Raw genomic sequence first — 14,126 nt, 5'->3', positions numbered from 1 at the left:
TATAATATAATATAATATAATATAAAATAATATAATATAATATAATATAATATAATATAATATAATATAATATAATATAGGGTGACACAGTGGCTCAGTGGTTAGCACTGTCGCCTCACAGCAAGCAGGTTGCCAGTTCGAGTCCTAGTTGGCATTTCTGTGTTGAGTTTGCATGTTCTCCTTGTGTTCCTGTGGGTTTGCTCCAGGTGCTCCCGGTTCCCCCACAGTCTAAAGACATGCACTATAGGTGAATTAAATAAACTAAATGGGCCGTAGCGTTTGTGTGTGAATGAGTGTGTATGGATGTTTCCCAGTACTGGGTTGAACCTGGAAGGGCATCCGCTGTGTAAAACATATGCTGGATAAGTTGGTGGTTCATTCTGCTGTGGTGACCCCTGATGAAAAAAGAAACTAAGCCAAAGTAAAATTAATAAAGAATGATTAATATAAATAAATACTGAATAGAGACCATGCTGTACTGTGAAATGTTACTGTTTGGCTGATGTCACACACAAGATGTTGTTTGGCAAACATGAATAAAGCAAGATTCAATTGAGTTACTTAACAATACAGACATTTAAGCCAGACACACACATTTTCTGGTACTATTTTAGTTATTAAATTCCATCCCATGACCAGAAACTTATTCAAAGTATTAGGTCTGCATGGTTACCAGTACTATGTATCGGAATACTACGGCTTCAAAATACTGGCGGTGCAACTGTAGTTTGTAAACGGTAGTATTGTCAATAATGATTTATCTTCAATAGATAATGTTGCATGTGGAAAAAAACTAAAATACTCACACGTTAGGGCAAAAATAAACTATTTTAACTCAATAGTCTGTGGAGCCCTTTAAGGTCGCAAAACTGTGCAGAATTTGCGCCTTTTATGGTAGCCTATTGCTAACGCCTCAGTTCAAACGCACATCTGAATCAGTTAATTTCTGTTCCTGTTAATATTTATTAGCGACTGCAACAATCTTTTTAAAAGAACGACTCACAAAGTAAAATTCTGAATTACTTTGGATTATTATCTAATAAGACAAAAAAAAAGAAAAGATGAAAAACCCAAAATAGCAACAGGAAACATTGAAACAATGTTTGACCACTTCAAATAGCCTAATTGTGTTGGAAAAATGCTCTTCTGTATCAAATTTAATTTGGTATAATTTGTATTTTTATTTTAATGTATTTTTTTTGTTGGTCAGTTATCTACAAAATAAACAAAAAGCATGAATAAATGTTAGGTACAGTGAGGTGCAAATAATACTTTTTGGCCTTAAGAAATTTATGAATTACATTCAAGTAGGCCTATTATAACATAAAATACAGTATTTCTGATCATTTTCTTTAAAACTTAAGTTATAAATTACTGCATCACAATACTACTTGGTATCATGATACTTCAGCTGGTATAGTATTGTAAGATTAATTAATGGTATTGCTACAACCGTACACAGTGTACCAACGATAACATGCCTTAACTGAGGACGCACAATTAATAACAGAGACTGAAATTGTTCTCATACGCTATCATTTCCATCTCTTATCGCACATACTCATCTGCTTATCTGTTAGCATGAGTGACTTTGTTCGATGGGAGAGGGGTGTGGCATGCTTTTTGATATGTAGAGTTTTGATGGTTATTATTGATTAGGTATCTTGTTATGCAGTAATATGGGCGTGTGTTCAGTGAAGCAGTCATAGTTATTCTTTATCACAAGAAAATTGAGGGTGTGATTACACAACAAGGATATTCCAAAATATCATTTTCAATCCATTTTCCTTTGGCTTAGTCTCTATTTTAGAGGTCACCACAGTGGAATGAACCACCAACTATTCCATTTTAAGCAGTGGATGCCGTTCCAGTGGCAACCCAGTACTAGGAAACACCCATACACACTTATTCACACACACACACTCATACACTATGGACAATTTAGCTCATCCAATTCACCTATCGCGCATGTCTTTGGGCTGTGGGGGAAACCAAAGCATCTGGAGGAAAACTACATGAACACGGGATGAACACTACATGAAGCTCTGCACATGACTTTTGGCCAGCGGAGAAATTAAAATGGTCGTGCCCAACTGAGTCTGGTTCTCTCAAGGGTTTTTTTCTTCACTCTGTGAAGTTTTTTTCCCTCTCCGCTGTCGCCACTGGCTCGCATGGTTCAGGATTGGTAGAGCTACGCATCAATGAATTTGCTCTTCAGTGTTTGAACTCTCAGTAATGATTTGAAATCACACTGAACTGAGCTAAACTGAACTGAACTTAAACACTAAAAAGTGAGCTACCCTGTTCCAGTTACTATGATCATTTATGTGAAGCTGCTTTGACACAATCTACATTGTAAAAGCGCTATACAAATAAAGCTGAATTGAATTGAAAACACGGGGAGAACATGCAAACTCCACACAGAAATGGAAACTGTCCCAGCCGGGGCTCAAACCAGCGACCTTCTTGCTGTGAGGCGACAGTGCTAACCACTAAGCCACCGTGTTGCCCCCCTAAAAAATTATTATAAATAGAAACAAAAAATAAATTGGTGTACACGGCATTGTTAATTAGAAATCACATAGATTTGCTGAACATTATTCAGTATTATACCTTAATAAAGACAGTTATTTATAATATATAGTTTTAAAATACTCTAAAAATTGTTTTCTGACACATTAGTTTTGAACCACTTTACAAGTACTTTAAATAAAGCAAAACAAAAACTGTTTAGCATATCAAAGAGCACAACATGTCCTGCTGTAATTATATATTTTGTTTAAAGAAGGGTGTGGGGGGAGTATTCCAAACATTCCTGAATGTTCTTCCATCATCTGTTCAAAATGCAGATTCTGCAGGTGTGTCCACTGGTGCAACTAATTAAAACCTGGGGTCTTGAGTCATTCTTGTGCAAAGAGCTATACTGTGATGGAGACCGGTTTTATTTAACAGGTCTCTTTTCATTTGATGTCCTTTGCTGAACAGCTGACACAGACTGCTTGCTTTGAATGAGATCATTCCTGCCAAGAGCAGAGGCACTTTGCATTAGCAGGCCTACTTTGTATCTACAAAGCACTTCTCTGTGTGTGATTTCCTGTTCAGTGTTGAAAAGGGAGGATTTTTGGGAATAGATTTGTGTGAGATCATCTACATTTTGAATGACTGCGCATGAGCAGTAATGCATATTCTATGACCAAAACAAACTAAAACAATGTGAACCAGCCGTCAGAAGTGTGCCAAAGGTGAAGTTGTTTATTAAGTAGTCAAAAGTATGCCAAAGGTTAACGTGAAGTCATCAAGTTGTACATTGTTTTTTGTATATACAATACAGCGTGATCTGTAAAAAGCATGGATCTGTTTATGTTTGTATAAACCTGCAGATGATATTGAAAACATTTCTGAAAAGAGGTTTAAAGATTCTCGAAGCTTTAACAAGAACTGTTTTATGAACAGTGTTTAGCTACATTTAACTAGCACCACTAGATAAAGATTAACAATGTTAAATAGGACAAATAGAGAAAACTTAAATAGGCATAATTGTCAATGGCAAACCTACAGTAAATAAATCAGTAAATAAATACAAAACTAAAACCTCAGGAACTGAGTAACTTGACAGTGTAAATGATTTCCTTAATAAATCACAAATATGTACTGAACATGTTCAGTGTTATTTCAGTTCATCAAACCAAAAACACAGCAGCATGCATCCCAGATGGACGCACTGAACACTAGAACACAAACAATCAAACATGTAGCATCTCAGTCCTGCTGTTCCAGATTTGGCGTCGTGCCAAATATTGGGGGATAAGGCTCCTCCTGTTGACACAGGTGCCAGACCATAATACAATAATAATTCAGCAGCAGAAGCAGCGTCATGACAACCAAGGCCAAAATGAGCAGAAGGGCCACCACAAGTCTTTTTCTGGTGCAAAATGGGTGAGATGACCAGTGGTCACTTTGGGCTCCTTCCTCCAGTGAGTGTTTAGGTGTAAAGTGAGTGGACAACAAATGTTTAATCCAGGTCCCTGCAGGAGCAACAGGTGAAAATAAGCACGCTTCTTTCTCCCCCATGGTCACAGAAGAGCTGCTTGTGCACAGAACAACTGTCACGAGCACCTGCCAGTCAGGGTCTGGAAAAAGAAACATGTAGTTGTGATATGGCTGTGCTAAGCAGCCTACAAGCAGGGGTTTTAAATTAATAAATTACAAATATTCAAATTACTGTAATTGAGTGTTTTATGCAGGAATTGTCATTCACTTAGTAGTTTTAAAATGTGTACTTTTACTTTTCCTTGAGTACATTTTTAGAGCTGTATTAGTACTTTTGCTCCATTATTTTTCTTCAACTTGCAGTCACTACTTTATTTTTTCTTATCTATGGATGGGAATCACAGAACTGATTTGTCTACTTTAGCCAACCCCCAGTCACACATATATAGATAGTAAATCGCATCATACTAAACATACTGTAAATGCAGCAAACCGTTTGGAAGATGTCCAAAATCTTTACACACAGTGACCCAGAGACTGTTTAGACTGCATGTCACTGATAAGATGGCGGATGTTTACTGTATGATGACTGAAATCGACAAATGGCCTTATACGATCACCAAATGCACTTGAATGTTAAGTTTACACATCTCTGCACAAATTGCATGTAAACGTATCAGCTTTTTTACAGCATAATACTGCAATACTCACTACTCTAAAGTACTTTTAAAAAGGCTACTTTTACTCATACTTTGAGTAATATTTACAACAGATACTTTTACTCACGCTACATTTTTGGGTAAATAATGATACTTTTACATGAGTATTTTCACTACTATTTCCAATACTGACTACAAGAAGTAATAACAACAAACTGTTACTATATTAAAGAAATACATGCACACATGTATAGCTGGACACTGTGGTATATTACATTGTATAAACTATGTTGTTAAAAACAACCTAAAAAAGAACATTCTGCTAATCTTTCCCAGCCTAAAGGTAACGTTCTATTTATGTAAAATAAACGTTATTAGTTAACCAAACTGCAATATGCTACAGGCCAATTGATAGATATTGGTTTACACTGTAAAGTTGTACACTTATAGCCTACATCTTAACATGAAACGTTATGCATGTTTTCCAACATGAATAATATTGTCAGGTTTTCAGAATTGTTCTTCAAACAGACCACAGCACTCTCATTTTACATTTAATATTGTATCATAATCATACGTTAACATGCAACTTCGCTCAAACAACGTGAAAAACGCTTTAAGAATCTTAACGCACTTTTGCATAATTTGTTTTTAGGTAGCTTGTTTTGCGACACTGGCGACAGCGTTGGTAGATTTATGACAGACGCGTTACTATGGCAGCATGTTTCGGCGCAAACTACTATTAAAGTGAAATGTAGCATCGCTAAAAAAAATAGAGTATACTAATGTCTTTCGCCAGCAAAGTTTTCCATTTTGAGTGTATTTACGCTGGAGAAAAACAACATATGGTGAAAAACACATTTGGACAGGAGAATCGCTGCACCTGCGTTCATTAACTAAAATAAACAGAGCCCGTAAGAACTGGTAAGATGACGCCACCAAGTATACTGGATATAGTATCTGTTATTTAAACAGTTTTAAACAGGTCGACATATTGAGTTATCGTTTATGCGGAGCAGAGACTGAAGTAACTCACCTGCAGTCACAGACGTCAGTGTTTTGCAGAAGAACAGTCTGCACTCTCTGTCCAATGATACCGCCTCTTAAATAGGCTGTCAGGCGTTTTCCTCATACTTTCAAAATCATATTGCGAGGTAAACAAGTCACATTTTGACCACTGCCCCCATAACGTAGACACCTGACTAATCTATGCTTCTCCACCTCTATCTGTAGCTAATATTAAACCTTCTGGGAAATGGATAGTGGATGGACAAAATAAAAAGTGATGTGTGTATATACATGTGTAGCCTTTATGTGGTCAACAATTGAAGTGGATCATCACCTTTCATTAAAGTTGTCCTAAACTATATTGAAAAACACCCTTTATTGTACCCTTTGTTAAATCTTTTCTGATTCACTTTAAATGTTGACCACAATGTGCATCCGATACAAGCATAATTCTCAAACAAAATGAAAATAAACACGGAAAGTTGTGGTCTGCAACTGACATGGCACAAATTTATTGGCACACAGATGTTAATTCTATATATTTTTGTCAAAATGCAAACATTATGTGTTTGTTTAAGGAAATATCTAAAATGAACAGAAACATACATGTTGCACTTGTTTAAATATGACTTTTGCTCAGGATATGCGTTTATCTGATTGTGTGTCATTTACATTGTGAAAGTTTCTCATAAAAACACTCCCTTTTTATCAACAGTTTCTTAAAATCATATGGCAATCTAGTTGTCCAGTCAGCAAAAAACTCAATTCAACGTTCACATGCCCTGAAATCGGATATAATACATTGTTCTTCTGGAGTACAAACCACATTCATTGACCCAAGCAATGAGAAAACATACCTTACATACACCTGTCAGTTTGAAAAGGCTAAAACCTAAAGTGGATAGTCGTAAACAGAGAATATCTAGAAGTATTTGACACAGTTTCACGCTTGAATATCAGAAACAAATCTGTCTAAACATATTGATATATGAAAACTACAAAAGGAGTGATTTGTTAAAATCGAACAGCTGACAGTTACACATATAACACATTTCGCATTCTCAAATGTGCATTTTCATATCAAGTACGAGTATTACAATCAACATTTGGCAAATTGCATAATTTCCATACGCATATAGCTTCTGAACAATTCACATTAAAGTGCTAGGTAGGTGATCTCTCTTATAGGGGAGTTTCCATTGGTCACATAAATAGCTTAAAGTGGACATTTACAGTAAGTAGTCCTTATTTGTATTGATTTGTTGATGGTTCTCAACCCCAGAACTAGGGAACGGGCCAGTTTTGCCATCTAACCAATAGGTGTATCCAAAAAAGGCAGCACCATCATTGAAAATAAAGGGGCACACTTGGGTTTTTGATTCTCATGCAAAAAAATCTCTGAGGTCGTCTATGATGATGACACAGAAATAATTCTGCACGAGACGCCAAGTGCTAGTTGGATGAAAAAACTCGGCCCCTTGATGCACCCTTCCGACTGAAGTTGAGAAGCTTAAAGAGGAAGAACTGGAGTTTGAAGGAGAGTTCGATGTGCAATACGCCACATCTCATTTCTAATTTTCTCTTCTGTGATGTGTATAGGGGTACACAATATATTTTTGTTCTCAATCATTTTTGGGGGACAAGTTTGCATGCATGTTACATGCAGAGGGATGGTAGAATATAAAAGACAATTATGATATTTAAAACAGCACAAATAATGTGCTTAATTGGCGGACGTTTTGCTTTATAGATTATATAGACAAAGAATTAAAAACAAACCGAAAGGAAGTAAAATAGATCTAAATATGTTTGTAAATGAATATAATTAATCGTATACATACTACATCTAGTTAAATATCAGCCGTAGAATCGGCTTTGAACATTAGTTTGTTAATTCTAAATTATACTGTACAATACTTAAACCACTAAATAAACATAGGAATAGTCACTAATACTCGTAAGAAATATTTCTACATAATCGTAAAGAATTTATACAGAAGATCTGATGGATGGAATGATGTGATGATATATACTAAGTTTAGCATCAAGCTGTGTTTATGTGTATATATGGTCTGTGTGTTCACAGAGCTCCAGTGCATTGCAGTGTCATGCCATCCCCTGCAGTCCACAATCAATTTCCAACAGATCCCATTGGTAAATGTGAAATGGCTCAATAGTTCTCGTCCATGATGGATCCATTGTGCAAAACCTAGAGAAGAGGTACTACATCGCTCCTCTTGTTGTTCTCTAAAGAATGAACGTGTCTCTATGTTAAACTCTCCTTCTTTATCTCCCTCACACCACCGTGCTGACAGACGGGTCCGACAAGTTGAGCTGGCCCGTAATGTCTGTGGGTGGGTATTGCTGCAAATAGAGAAAGAAGGTAGAAAACACACAGGATAGAGAGCATTAGTGCGACTGCTATAATTCTTCCCCAAAGTCATGAACGTAATCGTCTTCTACACCCCCAAGGCAGCACGTAGCGTGCACTCAAAACAAGAAGTCAATCATTGAATGCTTCACACGTCACCATAATGCATTCCCTGAATTTCGCCTTTAGGCCAATTTGATGTGACCACAAGATTTAAATTTTATATTATATCCAAGGAGGTTTATAACATTTTCAAACTAGTGTTCTTTAAGCTATCTTGCTGCCTTAGGAGGTGTTTAGAATAATATTCGAAGAAGAGGAAGCAGGTTCTCTGCTGTAAGGTGGTATTTAGGTCACCTAATAACCTATGTGTTATGATATTTATATCAGCATCAATTGGGTTAAAAGTCACAATGTATTTGGACGCTTGCGACACACATTTAAAAATATATGAATGTCATTGCATTACATAATGAAACATAAAACCAAGTGGCATCTGCATTCAGTGATGCTAACCAGTGACCTTTTCCGAGCTATTTTTGTAATTGCTTTTTACCCACTTGGCACAGTGTGGCTTCTAGTGGATGTTTGGTATCAGTTCCCCCTCACGTTCACACTGGCACTCTAGCAGAGTAAACACTGTTGTTGTTCATCACATTCAGCATCCAGATGCTTTTTGCCAGTGTTTTGCCAGTTCTATTTATAATTTAAAACCCAAAAATGACGCGTTGTCTAATGCAATGACATGAGTACATTTTTAAATTCGACTCAAAGGTCTAAATACTTTTTTGGGACGTTATTTATAGCTAAAATATATATTTAAGTATCATTCAGTTGCAGTTCCTGTTTCCTCATCCCAAGCTTAGACGTGTTAGAAGGGCAACAAGCTGTTTTCTCACATGGGCATCTGCAGTGCTGGATTGGCAAAACACTCACTGACATGCAGTTGCCCAGTCAGAAGGCAATTTACCACAACAAAACATTTTTTTCTGCTTTCAGTTTTTATTTTCGTAAGCTATAAAATGTCTCTCAGTGAGGCTTGCAATGTTGCAACTGCAAGGAAATTGTGATTAAGCAAAGTGTTTTTTCATTATTACGTTGTTTTCCTTGCTGTGGCAAACTGTGAGATTGAGGCACAGAGAGCTTTTTTGGTTAAGCTGTAAGTGACACGCAAAGGATTTTTTTTCCTCTTAATCAAGACTGACTAAATGTAAAGTCATTCTGACATGTACACACTTGTTTTTAAAGACATTTTCTAAAAGCAAAATGGATATATTGATGGAAAAGCAGCAGCAAAGAGATTCAGGTTGCTTAAAATATAAAGAATAGCAAAATAGTTCTGCAAAAACCAAGGACACATGCAATGTTTGAATGTTTAATCTCGAAATAATAATGCTTGTGCATTATAATTATGCATTTAATAACGACCGTACTAATTATAGCATGTGTCCTCTTTTATAGCTTACTGTTTTTTAAATTGCTATGGCATTGCCTGTAAATAAGCTTCAAATTAAGATGCAACAACTCTAAAAGCCAAAGCTTAGGGCAAAAGTTCTCATTGTAAAAATCATCATCGTCATATTGCGGAATAAATGTATTCAGCAATACGCCTGATGACACCGGGAGGCTTTTTTTTTGTCTTCATTGTGTTGCATCAAGAATGCCCTTAGCACGCCTGAGAGAGCATGAGAGAGTTCTTGTTATGTTCACTTAGAAGGCTTGCTGTTGGCACTTCCAAATCAAGCCCACAGTGCCCCCTGGTGAGAGACAGTGAATCAGCAAAAGAGATCAAAGGTGTGTGTATCATCTCTACCACAAAGAAAATGCAACTACTTCTACTTAGGCATCCAAAACACGGTCTCTACTTCTACGACAGATATATTGCATGCTTGCAGAGGAAGAGAGAGGCTGTGTAGCATGTACATCATGTAGGGGACGTCGACAGTTATATATCCATATACATCCACTTATATAGAAAGAGAGGCGACACTGATATCATAAAGTAAAAAGATGATTAAACACTGTGGATGGTTACTTGGTTGTCTTTTTCCACTTGGATTGCTCACCATTCACCAGCCCACCCCACTTTTCCCATTCTCTTACTCATTTAAAAGGGGGGGAAATGTTACATTCCTAAACAAACAATTAGCAAAATGTACAATTATACAGTAGATAATGCAGAGGATAGGGTAAAAAACAAAGAAACAAACATATATATTTATAGATTTAGACATTATTTAATTTGGTGCCGTAGGAAACGATATTAATGTTCCCTAATCACCATCAATATTTATGAATTTTAAGAATTTTGTATAAATGCCTATAGTATGAACACACGTTTAGAACTTAAAATATTTCTACCAAGGCAGCACAGTCATTTTATCTGATTATTAAACAATTATTTATTATTCTAAAACAAACTTATGCTGTGACTAATTATATAATAATAATAATTTTGTTGTTGGTGCTATATTCCAAATCTTCTAAAGCCACACAATTTTAATTATCAGACTTAATTTTGTGTCGTTATTCATAGAAAACTTTCATAGATGTAAAATTTCATTATAATTTTCTACATTTTAGCTTATTTATATCACAAGACATGGAATATAGCACATAAATGAATATCTTTATGATACTTGTATGTTGTTTTTATTCTTTTTAAAGCTTGTAGGATATTATTGAATGGTAAAAGCAGCATGGACATTCCGCTAAACATCTCCTTTTGCATTCCACAGCAGAAAAAAAATCATACATGAGGGTGAGTAAATGATGACGGAATTTTCATTTTCATTTCTCGTTCCTTGAAATAAACTTTGATAGGACCTCAATCTAAAGAATTGAACAAAAGGAAGTCATTGTTAATTGATGATTCCAAATTCTGACAGGGAACTTCTGCTGTCAAAAAAAAAAAAGAGTTAGTCCGCATGGTATCGGTTGCTCTGATCAAACACCACAACACCAAAGCATGCCGTCGGGGGAAACGAAACATCGCAAAATTTGTCTGTCCACATCAGGCAGGTTTGAAGACGAGAAATACACAAATATGCACAACAACAAAAAGAGGCAGACACGCACACACGTCCACCCGCAATAACACACACTCCACATCCAGAGGGTTGCAATAGGGAGAGAAGCAGCCCAGAAACATCAGGCATTGTGCAGCGCCCCCTCCTCTTGGAACAGCTCTTTTGGTTACAACCTTTTCCCTGATTCTGAAATCACTGGAAGCTAAAACCTTTCAGCTTAACTCTTAAGAATGGCTATGCTCTTAAGTTCTAACTTAAAGATGGGTTCTTGATGGTGACTCGATGACTGACTGACAGACACGTGGCCGTGGCCGCGATGCCAGGAATGGAGGAGTAACCAGAGAGAAATGCGGCTCTCTTGGTTTCAGACATGACATGTCATTTAAGACAGAAGAAAGTAGATACAGAAAGAGGAGCGGAAGAATAGGACGAGAGAATGACAGACGCAGAAAGAGGAAGAGACCGGCCGAGTAAAAAGAGATGCCATTCCTTAACCTCCTTACCGTGTCTTTGGAGGACCTACGTCTCTTGATGCTGGAGGCCAGGGTGGTACTGATGGACCTAAAAGAAGGTTTCTTTTTTGGGTCGCTGTCTGCTCTACCACTTTTCCTATCCTAAAATAAATATACGTAGAACAATTATTCATGTTCTCAGGCTGGTTTTCAACTGCCAAAACCACATCCCCTCGTTCCCCGTTGATACTGTAGGCTAATCTTAAACCCAACGATCTATAAATGTGATTGAAAGTTTGACTAAAATTGACTAGCAATTGGTAGAGTGCAACGGATTTAGTTGCCTGAAGTGGCAGCACTTTCAAGTTCTCAAATGATCTTCCTAAGCATCTGATTTCTTCTGTTTCATAAGTGCTTGATCTTAACACTTTGTGGTTTTAGGCACAGAAGAAGAAGATTTGGATCATTTTGCTCCCTTCCCTCCCACCGTCCATCAAAGGTGCCCCACACGGCTACTCTCTGGCCTCTACAAATGGTACGAAGGTATAGCAAGACTGGGTGTGTTTGTGTAGGAAAAGGTCGAATTAAGGTATTCTTACATCCTGAGTCTCTACAGAGGAAGAGGGCTGCATTGGGGAGGAAAAAAGAAAAATAAATGAATATTTAACCACTTGCTTTAAAGATCATATGACTTTAAGATCCATAAGCAAAAGCAGAAGGCAGCAAAATGAGCTTGCTGAGGAAATAATGACATCAAAGCCAAGCAATCTGTAGAATCACAAAACAACAACACTCTTATAGGGTAGTAGAGCAACCAATAAAATGCCAAAAGAGCACAGGATATGAAATACTACTGATCAATACATGACTACTTGTATGAACCCCTTTTGATCGTTATACTTTTGTAGGGTATAACGGAAATTGACACCACACATCAGGGTTTTATAACTTGGGTTAAGTGTGGTGTGAATTTCATTTACTCATGCAGAGGGAAGTAAGAGCAAGGGTGTGGATAAAGTAAGCAAAATGTGGACAAGCATACAGTTGGCTGATGGAAGACTCTTAAGATCATCTTTACATTTGTTTTGGTCCTTTAAAAGTTTCTCAGTATCAGTTGACCCCTGCTACCAATGATAAATTTACCATTTTGGCACTTACCGCAATATCTTTGCTGTTTATAAAGAACTTTGCTAATCAAACTTTTCCTGTATTAATTTTATGCATTTCACAAAGGTAAAAAATGCCATGTTTGGCTGTGATGTGTATTGACTGTCTGTGTATCAGCATGCTGGACCCACGTAGACCATCGGCATAGTGAGAAGCAAAATTGGCCGCAAGCCTCCACATAGTATCTCACGAGAGCACATTCACAGTTCATTTAGTTCTGCATCATCCTTTTTTAGTGTTTCTCCTTTGTTATTTCATTCTCCTGACGGCAGTGCACGTCTGAATAAACTCTGCTCCAAGAAGCAAACATTAACCACTGTAATACGGGCAGCATGTTTTTGACATCTCTGCTTTTAAGAGGATAACAGAACAGTCCAATGAACAAAACTACAAATCAGGCAGGTTATTCAGAAGTGCAGTGTGTGAAGTTACACGCAGTTCCCTGTATGAAAGTGCAGTACACACAAGTGCAAATGAAGTATTTCAATATGAACATAGAAGTACACACGCAAAACATTTATAATATTACACGCAAGCTCAAATAGATATCGCCATCAAACTGTTGTGTAAAATCCTATGCAGAAAGGAAAAGCTGACAAAAACATACTGATATGCGTAGCGATAGTTTTGTATTTAAATCTAATGTTGACTTTTTCTACAATACCTTCTAGATTCCAAATTGTTTTGGTTGACCATAGTTTATGCTTGCTTGACCTTTCGGCATAAGAGCCTACATGCATATACATAAAGTGACAATTATACATGTGAGACAGATGACAGACATTGACAGTAGATTGACCTGCTCACAAAGACAAGCCACTGTGATCTTACCTTACACTGTCACTGCTGTTTATACTATTGCAGCAGTTCTGACCTTTTGTCATTTTGAATAAAGAGGCAGCTTGAGGCTTTCTTAGCCTCACTTTATCCAACCCTCACCCCACTGGTCCACTTTTTAACAAATATCACAGTCATACTGCGTAGACCTCCCTGGAGTTTCCAATAGAGGACACACAGGTGAGCGAGAGTTTATAAAAAAAAGTTTTAAATGGATTTGTGCTTTCCTGAAATATTTGCTTCTAGTGTTTTACATCATGTTACTGTTTTTAGTGGTATTAACAAAGACTCTTTAAAGTTTAAGGCTGGGACTTTTTTATGCTATTTTATGCTAATGACGAAAATTCCAATTAGTGCTCTGTCCTGTTTTTTATTCTGTTATATTTATCTTCCTGTTATATTTAGTATAGCTTGACATATGCAAGCAGTATTTTAATCAACATGAACTGATTCTTTTAATAATATTATATTATTCATTAATTCAGCAGCTTACATCATCCTCACAAATCGATATTTCAACTAAACTTAATATGCTAAGTGGTTTGAAGCATTCATGCCATGAAAGCAGTTTCATATTTTGATGAATATCTAAGCATCTTAAGCTATTTTAAAT

The 14,126-nt window shown here is 36.7% G+C and overlaps 2 protein-coding genes and 1 long non-coding RNA gene across 18 annotated transcripts in view; all 3 read right to left on the bottom strand.

The window, feature by feature from the left end:
• gtf3c5 (general transcription factor IIIC, polypeptide 5) overlaps positions 1-14,126 on the bottom strand; it is a 678,526-nt gene that overhangs the window by 536,364 nt on the left and 128,036 nt on the right. The window lies entirely within an intron of this gene.
• Positions 3,230-5,777, bottom strand: si:dkey-184p9.7. The gene is made up of 2 exons (NR_170108.1): positions 5,686-5,777; positions 3,230-4,130 (listed from the first exon to the last, which is right to left on the bottom strand). It is a non-coding gene; the product is annotated as a si:dkey-184p9.7 (long non-coding RNA).
• Positions 6,148-14,126, bottom strand: part of grin1a (glutamate receptor, ionotropic, N-methyl D-aspartate 1a) — a 34,367-nt gene continuing 26,388 nt past the window's right edge. For 5 of the 16 annotated variants that reach the window (XM_073935010.1, XM_073935009.1, XM_073935011.1 and 2 more), the window contains 3 exons: positions 12,109-12,135; positions 11,561-11,671; positions 6,148-8,021 (listed from right to left, as the gene is read on the bottom strand). In XM_073935010.1, coding sequence (XP_073791111.1) covers positions 7,953-8,021; positions 11,561-11,671; positions 12,109-12,135 — 207 coding nt within the window. In that variant the 3' untranslated portion in view covers positions 6,148-7,952. The remainder of the gene's footprint in view (positions 8,022-11,560; positions 11,672-12,108; positions 12,136-14,126) is intronic. The other 11 variants (XM_073935019.1, XM_073935016.1, XM_073935020.1 and 8 more) reach the window with 4 other exon arrangements.

Source organism: Danio rerio, chromosome 21 (genome assembly GCF_049306965.1).
Source record: "Danio rerio strain Tuebingen ecotype United States chromosome 21, GRCz12tu, whole genome shotgun sequence".
NCBI classification, from domain to species: Eukaryota; Metazoa; Chordata; class Actinopteri; order Cypriniformes; family Danionidae; genus Danio; species Danio rerio.
Note: the sequence above shows the minus strand (reverse complement) of the source record. Positions and strands in the feature narration are given on the sequence as shown.